This window comes from Alternaria triticimaculans (assembly GCF_023758025.1).
Source record: "Alternaria triticimaculans strain BMP 0046 chromosome Unknown scaffold_2, whole genome shotgun sequence".
NCBI lineage: Eukaryota > Fungi > Ascomycota > Dothideomycetes > Pleosporales > Pleosporaceae > Alternaria > Alternaria triticimaculans.
Window position 1 is genome coordinate 903,080 of NW_026055959.1, and position 13,469 is coordinate 916,548.

The following is a 13,469-nucleotide window of genomic DNA, read 5'->3' on the forward strand; positions in this document are numbered from 1 at the left end:
GTAAGCATGGGGATTCATCAATTGGTTAGACATCATCTATATCTCGCTTCCAATCGACTGTTACGCCCGTAAGGGGTTCCTCGGGTGGATGGCTATCTGAGTCACAGGGAACTGAGTAGTGTTTCCAATAAGTCTTGTCTTGGCCAACGCGTGTTGAAGTGATATACGATATTGAGGATGTTGCAGATATGCCTCCATATCTATACCGACAGCGCTGGCCACAATCAGTACCCGGGAAGACTGATGTGATCTTGGTTAGCTCACCATTAAACCTGTCAACAATATGCCTTCATCAACACTATCTACCCAGCCAGCTACGCACATCCTGTCCCTTGCAAACTACACGACTCGTCATCTCGTTCCCCTCACCTCCAAACCCCTTACCCCCCTTCCCTCCTCCTCCCTCCGCCTCCGTACCAAAATCCTAGGCCTTACAACAAACAACCTCTCCTACGCACGCATCGGCCACCTAATGGGTTGGTACGACACATATCCGCTTCCTTCTACAACACCACCTCCGTACAACTATCCTACCAAATACGGTCGCGTTGCTGCATGGGGCTATGCTGAGATACTAGAAAGCACGGTCGAAGGAATCGAGAAAGGAATGAGCGTATACGGGTATCTACCGAGCAGTACCGAATGGGAGGACGTAACTGTAGAAAGAGCTAGAGATGCACGAGACGGGAGTGTAATTCAGGATCAGATTGTTGTAGTAGATGCGCATAGACAGCATTTGTGGAAGCTGTATAACCGGTATCGTGTTTGCGGTCCACTTCCACAATCCGCTGGCGAGATGGAGGAAAGAGATCAATTGGGTTGGGTAGCGTTGATGATTGGGCCGTTTACGGTTGGCCACAATCTTTGCCACTATGTCTTTGCCTGGCAGGGAGACGAAGAGGACATTCGGAAGAGGAGAATACACCCAACAGGAAACGGCGAGTGGAGCGCTGAGGATGCCGATCTGGGAGGTGCTACTGTTGTCGTGTTGAATGCGAGTGGAAAAACAGCTTCTTGCTTTGCGTATGCACTCCGAAACTATCGGCCCGTTGATCATCAACCTAATCGCATCATCGGAGTTGGTTCGAAAGCCTCTATCGACGTGATCAAGAGAACGGGGTGGTACGATACCGTAGTTCTCTACGACGATTGCGACGACACAGTTGAGCAGATCAAGATTTCCGGTACATCACGTACCCTACTCTTCGACTTCGGCGCTCGCCCGGGAGCAAACGCAAATTGGCGGTCCGCGCTGTCGTCATTATCGCCAAACATCCCTTTCACACTGGTGACAGTCGGTGGTGAAGTCGCGCCTGAAGACCCAGAAAAAGCAGCGCAACGCCTCGCCGACAGAGCTTCGTTGAACATAGTCAATGCAAGTTTGTTGCAAGAAAAGGGCATTGAGGTGGCTGGAGAACAATACTTCAAGGATTTGTATACGGCCTTCGAGGCATTCTGGGCACGGGCCAGAGACTTGGGAATGCTAAAGTTGAAGTGGGATGAGGGGCTGGGCGATTGGGATCGAGGCTGGGAGTTGCTGTGTAGGGACGAGGTCACAGCTGACGTAGGCCTGGTATACAGCATCTAGGTACTCTCCCTCTGTCAGCCGAAGGCTTGTTCAAGAGAAAGGTGTGATAGATCATGGTTTGGGGGATCGAGAGTTCGGACGCGAATGCATGCTGTATGTCTGTAGACCACGTCGTTGAAGAGTTTGCGTGCTGTTGAATCGGTACCATTGTTTATCATGAGCTGCTCAAAACCAATTCGCAGAGAGAAGGGCTTCAGCGCCAGCCTTCGCTAATGTGAACATGAAATGTGATCGAAAGGAGATTTCGCTGAGGGCCAAATACATCCACTCTAAAACGTGTGCTGAGAAAAGAATTGACGTTGAGATGGTAGATGACGCTCATCATCGCTTACCCCACAGGCCTTGCTGAGTCTCTCTAATCCTCCGCTCTTGCTCCTGTATCATCTCTTCAGTCTGGCCGTGGCCGTTTCCTCTGCTGTCGATCTCCATAGGGTCATCAGGCTCCTCCGCGGGTTGAGGAATGTTGGCATGAGGGGCTCCTCTCCGTGGTTCAGCGGATCGCTGGCCATCCATCATGCCAGCGGCACCACCTGCTCTCAGCTGGTTGATGGCGCGAATCGTGTCGATAGCTGCGTGTAGTGTGCGGCGCGCATTGAAGTTCTTCTTGACAGTGGGCAGTAGATCCTCCTCTCCATCGGCGTTGTTCTTGCCCAGCTCGGTGATCCAAGGATGTGAGAGCGCTTCGTGGGCTGTCATGCGGGCGGCGGGGTCGACGGTCAAGCAACGGCGGATGAACTCGCGGGCAGTAAGGGAGACCCCTCTCCAGTATTCCAAGGGTGTGAAGGAGTAGTCTGCGACTAAGATGGCCTGCATCTCTTCGAGGTTGGAGTCGCGGTCGAACGGAGTGTAACCGCAGAGGAGAAAGTAGGTAATAACTCCAATCGCCCAGATGTCACTACCAGCAGAGTCAGCAATGGATCGCAAAGTTGCGCAGTATATCTTACACTGGTTTTCCATGCCCAGTCTTTCTGAAGATCTCAGGTGCCATGTATCCTGGTGTTCCGCAGGTCGTCGTCAGGACATGGAATTGCTCTTCATCCATAATGCGAGACAGTCCGAAGTCGGCAATCAACAAATCAGCGTTGTCTTCTGGAGTTCGGAACAATAGGTTCTCGGGTTTCAAGTCTCGATGTACGATGCCGTGGTCATGGAGGTATGCGACAGCAGAAAGAGTCGCACGGATCAGATCGCCAGCATCGGATTCGTAGTAGTTGCCCTTTCGGCAGATACGGTCGAATAGTTCGCCTCCAAGCGCAAGGTCGGTAACGAGGTACACTATGGTAGAGGTCAGCTGGAGATTCAGCCCAGGCAAGCCTAACACGTACGGTTGTTCATAGTCTCGAAGTAGTCGACAAGCGTCAGAATGTTCCTATGGCCCATGGATACTCTTTTCAAGACGGCGATTTCGTTCCTGACCTGGTACCTGTCAGTCTCATTGTTCATCAGTTGCTTAAGGCTGAGCTAACCATGTGCTCTCGGCCTGCCATGAGCCGCTTGTTGATGACCTTGGCCGCATAGTATCTTCCCGTGTCGATATGCACGCACTCCTTGACTACAGAGTAGCTGCCTGCGCCCAATGTCTTGCCGGTCTTGTATCTGCAAGGCTGCACTTGCGCCGCAGTCTGCGCGCCCTGCGCTCCAGACGCACCGTTGGAAGTTCTAGTTGCCATTGTTGAGTTCGAGTCGCTTTGCAGAGAGCTGACGTGATGGGGAGTGTTTGCAGTAGGCGTGCCGTGCGCGTGTCGCGATTACGAGGGCCTGGGGAGGGCGTGGTCGGGCACCGATGCCTCAGGTTGGGTTTCGAAAACAATGGAACCGACAGGCGAGGTTGTCGGGGAAGCGCGATGTGACTTTATGACAACATGTGTCACAGCGTAGATATCGCGTAGTGATAGCGAAAGTTAATAGCGAGTTGAGGGTAGTCGATGGGCTTATGATCGACGTTGGTGGTCGTGCGTAGAGCTGCTTGATGGCACGCGACGGGATAGTGTTGGCGATGATCAAGATTGGGCCAGTCTGCCTGTTGAATGGTACAATGAACTGTGTCGCGAACGGTGTAAATATAGAGGATTCAGCTACAAAGCCATGGGAGTGTCGAAAAGAAGGCTATCGCGCCCTGGAGTACGTAAGGAGGGGTCCACACGATTCCCCGCCGGTGACTTTACCCCTGTTGCCAAGCGCATAGCCGCTCAGCCGGGATCAATCATCCTAGCATTGATCGCAACATCCATAAATCCACAGCTGGAAAAAGGGTCTCTGAAAAGCAATGGCTATACGTGTCGCTGCTTATTGAAATTGTTCTATGCATGGTTCTATACATCATAGCTCGTGTCGTCTATATGTGTATGAATCTAACGAGGCAGAATCTCGGGACAAGGCATCTCAAACCTTCGTCTCACATCTTAATTACAAATGACACTCTATGACTTGACAAGCAAGCTGTGACCGTCCATATCTTCAGGCTGCTGAAGACCCATGGTCGCAAGTAGGGTAGGCGCGACGTCACCGAGTACGCCGTCAGTCTTCTTCAGGCTCCAGCCTTCTGGGGCGTTGGCCATGACGAAAGGCACCTTGTTAGTTGTGTGGGAGGTCTTGGGTGTGCCCTCCTCTGTAAGCATCTCTTCCGCGTTACTTGTAACCTGTTAGCACTGTCTCGGAAGGTGCAGCGATGCGGACTTACCCGTGATCAGCAGTGACAAACATAACGTATCCGCTCTCCTTGCACTGATCGTACACCTTCTTGATAGCCTTGTCGGTCTCTGTGCAGGCCTCGATGGCTGCTTTGTAAACACCTGTGTGGCCTACCATGTCTGGTGGCGCGAAGTTGTTCATGAGGAACTCGAATTTGCCTGTTTGGATGCGCTCGCACAGCTTCTCTGCGACAGCCATGGCACTCATCTTCGGCTCTAGGTCGTACGTGGCTACCCTGGGCGAGGGAACCATCTCGCGTTCCTCGTTCTCGAACTGCTTCTCGACACCACCGTTGAAGAAGAAGGTTACGTGAGCATACTTCTCGGTCTCCGCAACGTGACACTGCTTGACGCCCTGCTTTCCTAGTGTCTCAGCAAGAACATCCGTCATCCTCTGAGGCTCGAAAGCAACGTTGAAAGTGTATTTGGGGTTGTACGAGGTCATGGTGGTGAGGTGGATGTTTTGCGGGTACGGGAAGTCGGGCTTGGGCGAGCGGTCGACATCACCCAACAGCTGGGTGATTTCTCGAACACGGTCGGAACGGTAGTTGAAGAAGAAGACGGTGTCGTTGTCTGGACGAATCAGCAAGAAGACATGTAGGTGCTCAGCGTAGTGTTATACCTTGAATTCTTCGCTCCTTTCCTCCAACAATGATGGGCTTCAGGAACTCGTCGTTCTCGTCTTTTGCGTATCGCTCCTTGATGGTTGCGACGGGGTCGCTGCTCTCCTCGCCCTCTCCAGTAACTAAACCCTTCATACCGAGCTCGACACGGTCCCACCTCTTGTCGCGGTCCATGATGTAGTACCGTCCGACCACTGTCGCGATGTCGCCCAGGCCAATCTCCTTGGTCGCCTTCAGCAAAGTCTCCATGTACCCGACCGCGGACTTGGGGTCGGTATCCCGGCCGTCACCGAAGAAGTGAATGTAGGCCTCTTTGACGCCCTGGTCCTTTGCAACCTTGAGGAGCGCAATGAGGTGGTCCATGTGCGAGTGGACACCACCATCGGAAACCAGACCGCAGAAGTGGAGCCGTCCGTTACCGTCGATGGCGCGCTGGAACGATTTCTTGATGTTGTCTACATCCTTCAACTTTCCATTCTTAATGGTCTGTCCGATGCGGACGGAGTCCTGCCATACAACGCGTCCGGCGCCAATGTTCAGGTGGCCGACTTCGCTGTTGCCCATCAGGCCTTCGGGCAGGCCGACTGCGAGAGAAGAGGCCTCGAGTTCGGTGTAACCCTGGGCAGTCTTGGAGCCCTCCTTTGCGAATTCGTCCATGGTGGGCGTGTCTGCAGCAAGGATAGCATCGCCATCTTTGCGCGAGTTCTCAGTCGCGACACCCCAGCCGTCAATGACAATGAGGACCGTCTTCTGGTCGACTTTGGCCATGATTGCGGGCTGATGAGGTCAATCCAGAGAGAAGGAACGATAGTGCCCAAGAAGTTATCAAGGCAACGAGGTTTGAAGGTTGGTGAGGAAGGAGCAGTGAATGGCTTGTTGACGGAGGGGCAAGGTTGGCGGGGCTAAAACAGTCGACTTCAAAAAAGCATCGCCGGTCAACGTCACAGCCTTTCCGCGAAAAGGCCCACATTCCCCCCACAACCCACGGCCAGAACTTATCTCGAGTGACACCAGCAGCGCGCTATTTGGCGATCGCTTTGACATCTGGAAACGCGTATCAGACAGCCAAAGCGATTATCGCCCACGGAGTAGCCATCCAATCACCACCCTTGCAGCCAGCCTTACCCGTGGAAGGAGCGTCATCCCGTCCACGCGTCGTCGCGACCACAGCTGCAACACCACGCTAGACATTGTTGCGCGCCGACTCGCAAGACGTCGCGACCATGTCCGGAGCCGCAACGCCATATGCGCCTGCCTCAGCGCGAGCCTCAGTTGCACCCACGGGCTCTGCGACGCCAGCGCTGCCCCCACCCCCGACCGCGAGCACCCCGGCCCTCCCTCCGCCCTCGACGTTTGACATCCTGCCGGACCTCCACAAGCTGCTCAAGCGCATACTCGAGGCGCCTGCTCAGCCGCCCGCAGCAACGCCCACGCCTGCACAGCTTGCCGCCGAAGGGCCTCTTGAGATCCAACACGTTGCGACCGCCGCCAACGACATCCGTCTCAAGATACAGAAGGCACGACGCGCAGTAACGGCCTTGCCTGACATGGACCGCACGTGCGAGGACCAGGAAGATGAGATTGACTATCTCGAGGCGCGTATTGCGCGGCTGAAGACTTCCTTGGCGGAGCTCGGTCGGCCAGTCGCGCAGGCAGAGGATGCAGACGGAGACCAGAGTATGACCGGCTGAGACGCCGTCCGGACTACGATTGATCCATTATAGGACGCATGTCTGTCGACTGCATGGATGCACTCGACCTGGCTCTTGCCCAGGGCTCGTGATGCTTCGTCGGTGTACGCCAGCCCTTCACAGGTAGATGAACAGGCGCTGATATTGTAGACAGGCATACAAAGCCCGACCGACGAAGCTTCGACGATGATACATGCCTTCTATAGTTCTTCTAGGAAAGGTGCAGCATCGGCTCAGATCCCCTCGTATCGCACCACACGCATACCAAGTAGCGTCATGCAGGTACTCTCTTGCGCCTCACATGACCACGCGACAACGCGTCCAACCCGTATGAGAAGAAGGACAGGCTTGTTCGCGTAGCCTCGTATACATCAGTGCTCAAGGCTTAGGATCATCAGCATTCAGATGGGTTACTACTCTGGTTTGGTTTCGAGCATATCTAGCGTATGCCATATCACGGCAGCTATACCAAAGCGTCGCTCGACTTGTAGAGCACGTAACAGAATACTACGTATATTTCACTGCTACGGTTGTCCACCACCTCAAGCCCCAACAAACTGTCCTTCTATCCAGTATCTGTACCATCATGTTCCCGTGATCGTCTCAGGCCTTGTATGAATGACATCATCGTGAAGCCGTGCCGTCATCAAGCATATATCGTATAACAGCTACTCCATAACCCCTCCGCGTCACCATCGTCACACAGTAAGCCGGGAAACATCACAATGTCAGACACAAAGTACCCGCCCGTCAAGCAGAGCACACCTCAAACCGAGGAGGAGCAGGTAGGTCTTCGTCAAAGCTACCTCTACGTATGAACATGTCATTGACACCTCCCAACAGAAGAATGTCGACACAGTAAAAGAATACATGCGCCTCGCCTACTCACCCAAGGAGAACAAAGGTGCCGAAACCGTTACACATCTCTGCCATGAAAACGCCTACTTCATCGCCCCAACCACCTTCCCCGGCGTCAACTCGCCCCAAGAATACGCCGAGTCGCATTCCAAAGTCATGGCCGCGGTATCCGATCTACACATCGACTCTTACGACGTCATCTTCGCAAAAGGTGGGCATGTGTGCCTGAGGTACAGTGCTAGTGGAAGTCACTGCGGCGAGGCACACAATGGGATCAAGGCGAGTGGGAACAAGGCAGCGTGGCATGCAGCAGCTATCTTCGAGGTGGAAGATGGCAAGATCAAAGGCTGGATCAAAGAATGGGATAAGCTGCATATGTGGAAGCAGCTGGGCTGGATGAAGGGAGACGAGTATATGTGAGTGGCTCATAGGGGCAGACCAGGAGTACATGGGGAATTCGATGATGATTTTGGATTGGCATTACTAGTCATCTAATAGCTGTATACTTCATCTAGAAGCAGTGACAATCATAAGGTTACATGGGTTGTGGAACTCCATCGTTCAACGATGAGCTCCCAGTCGTCTCTCATATCTAAGCGCGGAAGGTGGTCCTCTTCGAGCGGCGTCCGATGCCGAGGCTGCTCAAGTCGAGGCCTGCGATGCCACCAGCCTTCTGTTGGCCGGCTCCAGCACCAGCTCCGGCAGCGGCTCCAGCGCCGGCACCTCCAGCACCGCCACCGAGGAGGCTGCTGAGGAGGCCCTCGATACCGCCGGCTCCACCCTGCTGTTGACCCTGCTGTCCACCAGCCTGGAGAGCGGCTTCGGCTTCCTGGAGGAGCTGTCCAACGCCATTGTTGCCGTTGTTCTTGCCGTTGGCCTTGCCCTCTCCCTTTCCTTTGCCCTTGCCGTTGTTCTTGCCATTGCCCTTGCCCTTGCCCTTGTCGTTGTTCGCCTCGGTACCATTGGCGGCGGCTCCGGCGGCGGCTCCAGCGTCAACGACTCCAGTAGCGTCTGAGATTGTTAGTAGATGAATGGTTTATGGAGAGGATGTCACTTACTTCCAGCTTGAGCGGCTTGGTCAGCGGCAGCTTGATCAGCCGCAGCTTGGTCCATTCCGTTGGCGCCGTTGGCGGCATCTTGTTGCATCTGAGCCTGGTCTGCTGCCATCTGGGCCTGGTCCTTCTCCTTCTGCTGCTGGTCGGCTTGCTGCTGAGCGGCCATCTGCTCGGCGGCGGCCTGCTCGAGCTCCTGCTGTTGCTGCTGTGCCTTGTCCTGCTCGGCGGCTCCCATGGCGCCATCTTGCTGCTGTGCGGCTTGCTCATCGGCTGCGGCTTGCTGATCAGCTGCGGCTTGGTTCATGCCTCCCTTTTGCTGTGCAGCATTCTGGTCGGCTCCCATGGCGCCGTCTTGCTGTTGAGCGGCTTGTTCATCAGCTGCGGCTTGGTCCATGGCGCCCTCCTGTTGGGCGGCCTGCTGGTCGGCTCCCATAGCACCCTCCTGCTGTTGAGCGGCTTGCTGGTCGGCTGCGGCTTGGTCCATGGCATCCTGTTGCTGTTGCTGCTTTCCGTTGCCTTGCTCCGCGGCAGCCTGATCAGCTCCCATGGCAGCCTCTTGCTGGCCAGCTGCGGCTTGATCCATAGCACCCTGGTTCTGCTTGGCATCCTGAGCAGCCTGGTAGAGTCAATAAGTCATTCTGATATGAGATCTGGGTGTTGAAATATACCTGTTGGTCGGCCGCGGCTTGGTCCATACCGTTGGCGGCGCCCTGCTCGGCCTGCTGGTCAGCAGCCGCTTGGTCCGCTGCCTGCTGGTCGTTCGCATTCTCTGCTTGGTCTTGGTTCATGCCCGCAGCAGCATCCTGTTGAGCCTGTTGATCGGCGGCAGCTTGGTCTGCTGCTCCCATCTGCTCGGTTGCATTCTGCGCCTGGCCCTGGTTCATCATCTCGGCCGCGGCAGCATCCTGCTGTGCCTGAGCATCAGCAGCAGCTTGTTGCTCTTTGGCTATCGAGGGTCAGTGAAGTCTTCGGAAAGGATTGTGACAAGACGTACCTGCTTGAGCGGCTTGCTTATCGGCATTCTTGCCCTTGCCCTTGCCATTGCCCTGAGCGGCCTCCTCAGCAGCGGCAGCATCCTGTGCAGCCTGGTCCTGAGCGCCATTGTTGCCAGCCGCCGCAGCATCCTCAGCATTGGCACCTTCGGCGTCGGCATTAGCATTATCTTTGCCCATGCCACCGCGTGCTGCCAAGAGCGCACCGCGGAGCTTGAGGGCTTTCTCGCCAAACTTCTGCACAACGTCTTCCTCGCGGCGACCGAAGTTTGTAGAAGGCATGACTACATTCTCGGTGCCAGCGGCGACTACAGGTCCCTGGCCCACGAAAGGCGCTGGAGCTGCTGCCACGAAGGAGGCTGAGAGGAGAGTGAGAAGGGAGATGGAAGTCTTCATCGTGATGGTATGGGGTTGATCTTGAAGGATTGAAACGAGGTGTGTCGAAACTTAAAATGAGCACAGCTCTTGAGAATAGAAATAAACAGATAGTGCTCTGCACGAAGGAATGGTTTGAAGATTGAAGCTGAGCGTGCCGTGATATCCGCCTGAGGAGACTGGTTTATATAAGAGTGTTTTCTTATTTGAGCTCCACGAATGCTTGACTGAGACTCTGTCCAAAATAGACAAGGCCGCGATTGTTGGGACGATCATTTGCTGCTTGCCGTGCATGTCATACATGCGCCGTTGGAGGATGCCTTGAAAAGGCCAGGCTCGAGTGAAGACCGTCGGTCCTCCCCACAATTCTCTCACAGGCACGAAAGCCTTGTCTCGCATGACAGCGGGAGATCGAGTGTGACATGGGATCGGGTCCCTGGCTTGGCTGGAAACGGTCGAATCAAACGCATGAAGCAGAGCGTACGATTACGGAAGAAAGAGGTGACGCAAGCTCTATGCCGGTAGAGTCGTCGTCATGGCGAAGATCCAGGATGGGGGTCGAACGTGTGTAGTTTGAGAACATGTTGCAGACGGGGCAGGGGCGATCTATGCGGAGAGATGCCTTCCTAAACGCATAAGTTTAGTGTACGACTGAGGTTTGCAGGCATACAAGGGCCTGACTCTCTCCCGGTTTCAGGCACGCCGACGCGCTCGGAGGAAAAGCTAAGCGACTGCTTGAATATGAGAAACTGCAGGAGGCTGCTGCCCAAACTTCTGTGATGATTCCAAATTGTCTTCGCAGTTTGCTGGCTCAGCCTTCTTGGTAGGCATGACAGTACTTTGCTCTGCGCGAGTACCCTGATGTTGCTATACCCTCACCGCGGCGTCATGTCGAGACATTTGTCAGAGAGACCGAGCACGCGCACTACTGCGCGTGAAGATGTTGACATGAGAGTGATCGCACAGAGAGGATGTTCGGATGTGGTGACTTTGACATGTGCGGAGAGAAGGAATGAAGGTGGGCTGAGCCAATGGGGTGCTCGGTATTGCAATCCCGCACTTAGCCTTGTAGCCTCGGCTGCGACTTTTGGATATCGTCATGTCGAGGTTTTGGCGTTGGCTAAGAGCGTACATGTCCAATGCTGCAATTCTGTCGCATTCCGCAGTATTGAGCACTGTCGCTTCTAGTCTGTAGTGCGCCGCCGGTCGGACTCGTAGGAAGCGCAAAAATTTCGTCAACTTGCTTACTTTCGCATACAATACATCTGTTTGCCTCTCCAACACGTCCTGCATCATGGCCACCAGATCAGTCCCCGCTTCCGCGACGCGACAGTTGCTCGCAGCCTCGCGATCCGCGCGCATAGCATCAAGACCACTTGCATGTGCATCACTACCGCGACGAAACGTTTCCAGCCTGTACCGTCCCGCAGTACGGATTGCCGGTCAAAGAAGAGCTCTTTCCACGACGCCACGCACACGACTCGCCGCCGTAGACGACACATTCGATCCCAAGTCGATAGAGCGCGAATCGGACGAGGTCGATGTTCTCATCGTGGGTGGTGGACCCGCAGGTCTGTCCGCCGCCATCAAGCTGAAGCAGCTTGCGACAGCGGCCGGCAATGAAGACTTCAGGGTTCTGGTGTTGGAGAAGGCGGGCGAGTTGGGCGATCACATCGTGTCTGGGAACGTCATAGAACCCTCTGCCCTGGACGAGCTCCTGCCTGACTGGAGGTCAGAGGACAACCTGAACCGCTTCGCCGACATCACCCCCGCCAAAGAGGACCATATGTTCTTCATGAGCAAGAACAGCGCCATCCCTCTACCCAAGCCTCCGCAGATGAACAACCACGGCAATTACATAATAAGCTTGAACCAGATGGTCAAGTGGCTGGGCGAGCGCGCAGAGGAAGTCGGTGTCGAGGTTTACCCCGGCTTCGCTGCGTCGGAGGTACTGTACAACCACGAGGGTGTCGTACAAGGCGTAGCTACCAACGACCTCGGCATATCGCGTGAAGGCAAGGCCAAAGACTCATTCGAGCGAGGAATGGAGTTCCATGCACGCGTCACATTGCTTGGTGAGGGTTGCCATGGCAGCTTGTCGAAGCAAATCATCAAGAAGTACGATCTGAGGCGAGATAGCCAACATCAGACCTACGGACTTGGCATCAAGGAAGTCTGGGAGGTGCAGCCCGAGAAATTCAAGTCTGGACTGGTGGTTCACTCCATGGGCTACCCGCTGCCGAAGGATACCTATGGCGGTGGCTGGATGTATCACTTTGGCGACAACCTCGTCAGCATTGGTCTCGTTGTTGGGCTCGACTACCCGAACCCCTGGCTGGCTCCCTATGGCGAGTTCCAGAAGATGAAGCACCACCCTTACTACAAGGACGTACTGGAAGGCGGCAAGTGTATATCATATGGCGCGAGAACGCTGATTGAGGGCGGCTTCCAGTCCATACCAAAACTGGCCTTCCCTGGTGGCGCACTGCTTGGAGACGCCGCAGGCTTGCTCAACCTGCCCAAGATCAAGGGCACGCACAATGCAATGAGGTCCGGTATGTTAGCTGCTGAGGCGACTTGGGACGCCCTACAAGCCAATGCAGACGGCGGTACCGTGTTTCTATATGACTACGAGGACAAGATGCGCAAGTCGTCAATTTGGTCGGAACTAAAGACTGTGCGCAACATGCGCCCGTCTTTCCACACACCACTAGGTATTTACGGAGGTATCATGTACTCTGGTCTGGAGGCCTACGTTCTTCGAGGCAAGGCACCGTGGACATTGAAGCATGGCAAGCCTGATCACGCAGCGACCAAGACGGCGGACGAGTGCCCCAAGATAGAATACCCCAAGCCGGACGGTAAGATCAGCTTCGACATATTGACGAGCGTCAGCCGAAGTGGCACGAATCACGAGGAGGACCAGCCCTGCCATCTCCAGGTCAAAGACTACGATGCGCATGCCCAGAAAGAATGGCCCAGGTACAAGGGTGTAGAAAACCGGTTCTGCCCCGCCGGCGTCTACGAGTATGTGGAGGACGACAGCAAAGAGCTGGGCGTCAGGTTCCAAATCAACGCCCAAAAGTAGGTCTAGATATCGCGATTACTCAGAAGACCGCTAACTGTATACAGCTGCGTCCACTGCAAGACTTGCGATATCAAAGTGCCGGACCAGGACATCAACTGGCAAACACCCCAAGGTGGCGAGGGACCAAAGTACGTACTTACTTAATACGGACGCCGAGATACAGATCATGGCTTAGCTGCCGTCCACGCAATGAGAGGACCTGTATATTAGGGCAAACCGTGTGTGTATATATCAGATTTCAACGTCAGCCCGAGTATGGTTGCTGCCCAAGTGACCTTCCGAGGTTTGTAGGGATCGAGTGATCAGTCGCCTTGTTCGGCGCGCGGTCGAAGCCTGGGCGGGCTTCAACTGTGTTGTACGATCCTATGAGCAAACAGCATTGAATTATCTGCTTGAAAGAAGTGACATTTCACTGGGTGCCTTGGAAGGTCGTGCGGTCCCGTACATGGCTCCCGAGGTCGAGGCAAGGCACACGTGATGTCCGTGCCCGAAGCTTGGAACGCTAGGGC

At 54.9% G+C, this 13,469-nt stretch overlaps 7 protein-coding genes across 7 annotated transcripts; 4 read left to right on the plus strand and 3 right to left on the minus strand.

Moving 5' to 3' along the window:
• Nucleotides 1-472: 472 nt before the first annotated feature.
• On the plus strand, nt 473-1,588 carry J4E78_001984 (uncharacterized protein; the record flags this gene model as incomplete). Its single annotated transcript, XM_049362634.1, has 1 exon — nt 473-1,588. The coding sequence occupies one exon, from the start codon at nt 473-475 to the stop codon at nt 1,586-1,588; it is 1,116 nt and encodes a 371-aa protein (XP_049225226.1).
• Nucleotides 1,589-1,909: 321 nt separating this feature from the next.
• Nucleotides 1,910-3,258, minus strand: J4E78_001985 (uncharacterized protein; the record flags this gene model as incomplete). The annotated part of the gene is made up of 4 exons (XM_049362635.1): nt 1,910-2,483; nt 2,533-2,863; nt 2,914-3,004; nt 3,055-3,258. 4 exons carry the CDS (start codon nt 3,256-3,258, stop codon nt 1,910-1,912), a joined length of 1,200 nt encoding a protein of 399 aa, XP_049225227.1.
• Nucleotides 3,259-4,008: 750 nt separating this feature from the next.
• On the minus strand, nt 4,009-5,669 carry J4E78_001986 (uncharacterized protein; the record flags this gene model as incomplete). Its single annotated transcript, XM_049362636.1, has 3 exons — nt 4,009-4,219; nt 4,269-4,851; nt 4,901-5,669. The coding sequence occupies 3 exons, from the start codon at nt 5,667-5,669 to the stop codon at nt 4,009-4,011; spliced, it is 1,563 nt and encodes a 520-aa protein (XP_049225228.1).
• Nucleotides 5,670-6,124: 455 nt separating this feature from the next.
• On the plus strand, nt 6,125-6,684 carry J4E78_001987 (uncharacterized protein; the record flags this gene model as incomplete). The annotated part of the gene is made up of 2 exons (XM_049362637.1): nt 6,125-6,578; nt 6,626-6,684. The coding sequence occupies 2 exons, from the start codon at nt 6,125-6,127 to the stop codon at nt 6,682-6,684; spliced, it is 513 nt and encodes a 170-aa protein (XP_049225229.1).
• Nucleotides 6,685-7,317: 633 nt separating this feature from the next.
• J4E78_001988 (uncharacterized protein) lies at nt 7,318-7,870 on the plus strand (the record flags this gene model as incomplete). Its single annotated transcript, XM_049362638.1, has 2 exons — nt 7,318-7,377; nt 7,436-7,870. 2 exons carry the CDS (start codon nt 7,318-7,320, stop codon nt 7,868-7,870), a joined length of 495 nt encoding a protein of 164 aa, XP_049225230.1.
• Nucleotides 7,871-8,042: 172 nt separating this feature from the next.
• Nucleotides 8,043-9,893, minus strand: J4E78_001989 (uncharacterized protein; the record flags this gene model as incomplete). The annotated part of the gene is made up of 4 exons (XM_049362639.1): nt 8,043-8,461; nt 8,509-9,121; nt 9,174-9,451; nt 9,500-9,893. The coding sequence occupies 4 exons, from the start codon at nt 9,891-9,893 to the stop codon at nt 8,043-8,045; spliced, it is 1,704 nt and encodes a 567-aa protein (XP_049225231.1).
• A 1,273-nt stretch (nt 9,894-11,166) lies between these two features.
• J4E78_001990 (uncharacterized protein) lies at nt 11,167-13,104 on the plus strand (the record flags this gene model as incomplete). The annotated part of the gene is made up of 2 exons (XM_049362640.1): nt 11,167-12,956; nt 13,005-13,104. 2 exons carry the CDS (start codon nt 11,167-11,169, stop codon nt 13,102-13,104), a joined length of 1,890 nt encoding a protein of 629 aa, XP_049225232.1.
• Between the last annotated feature and the right edge of the window lie 365 nt (nt 13,105-13,469).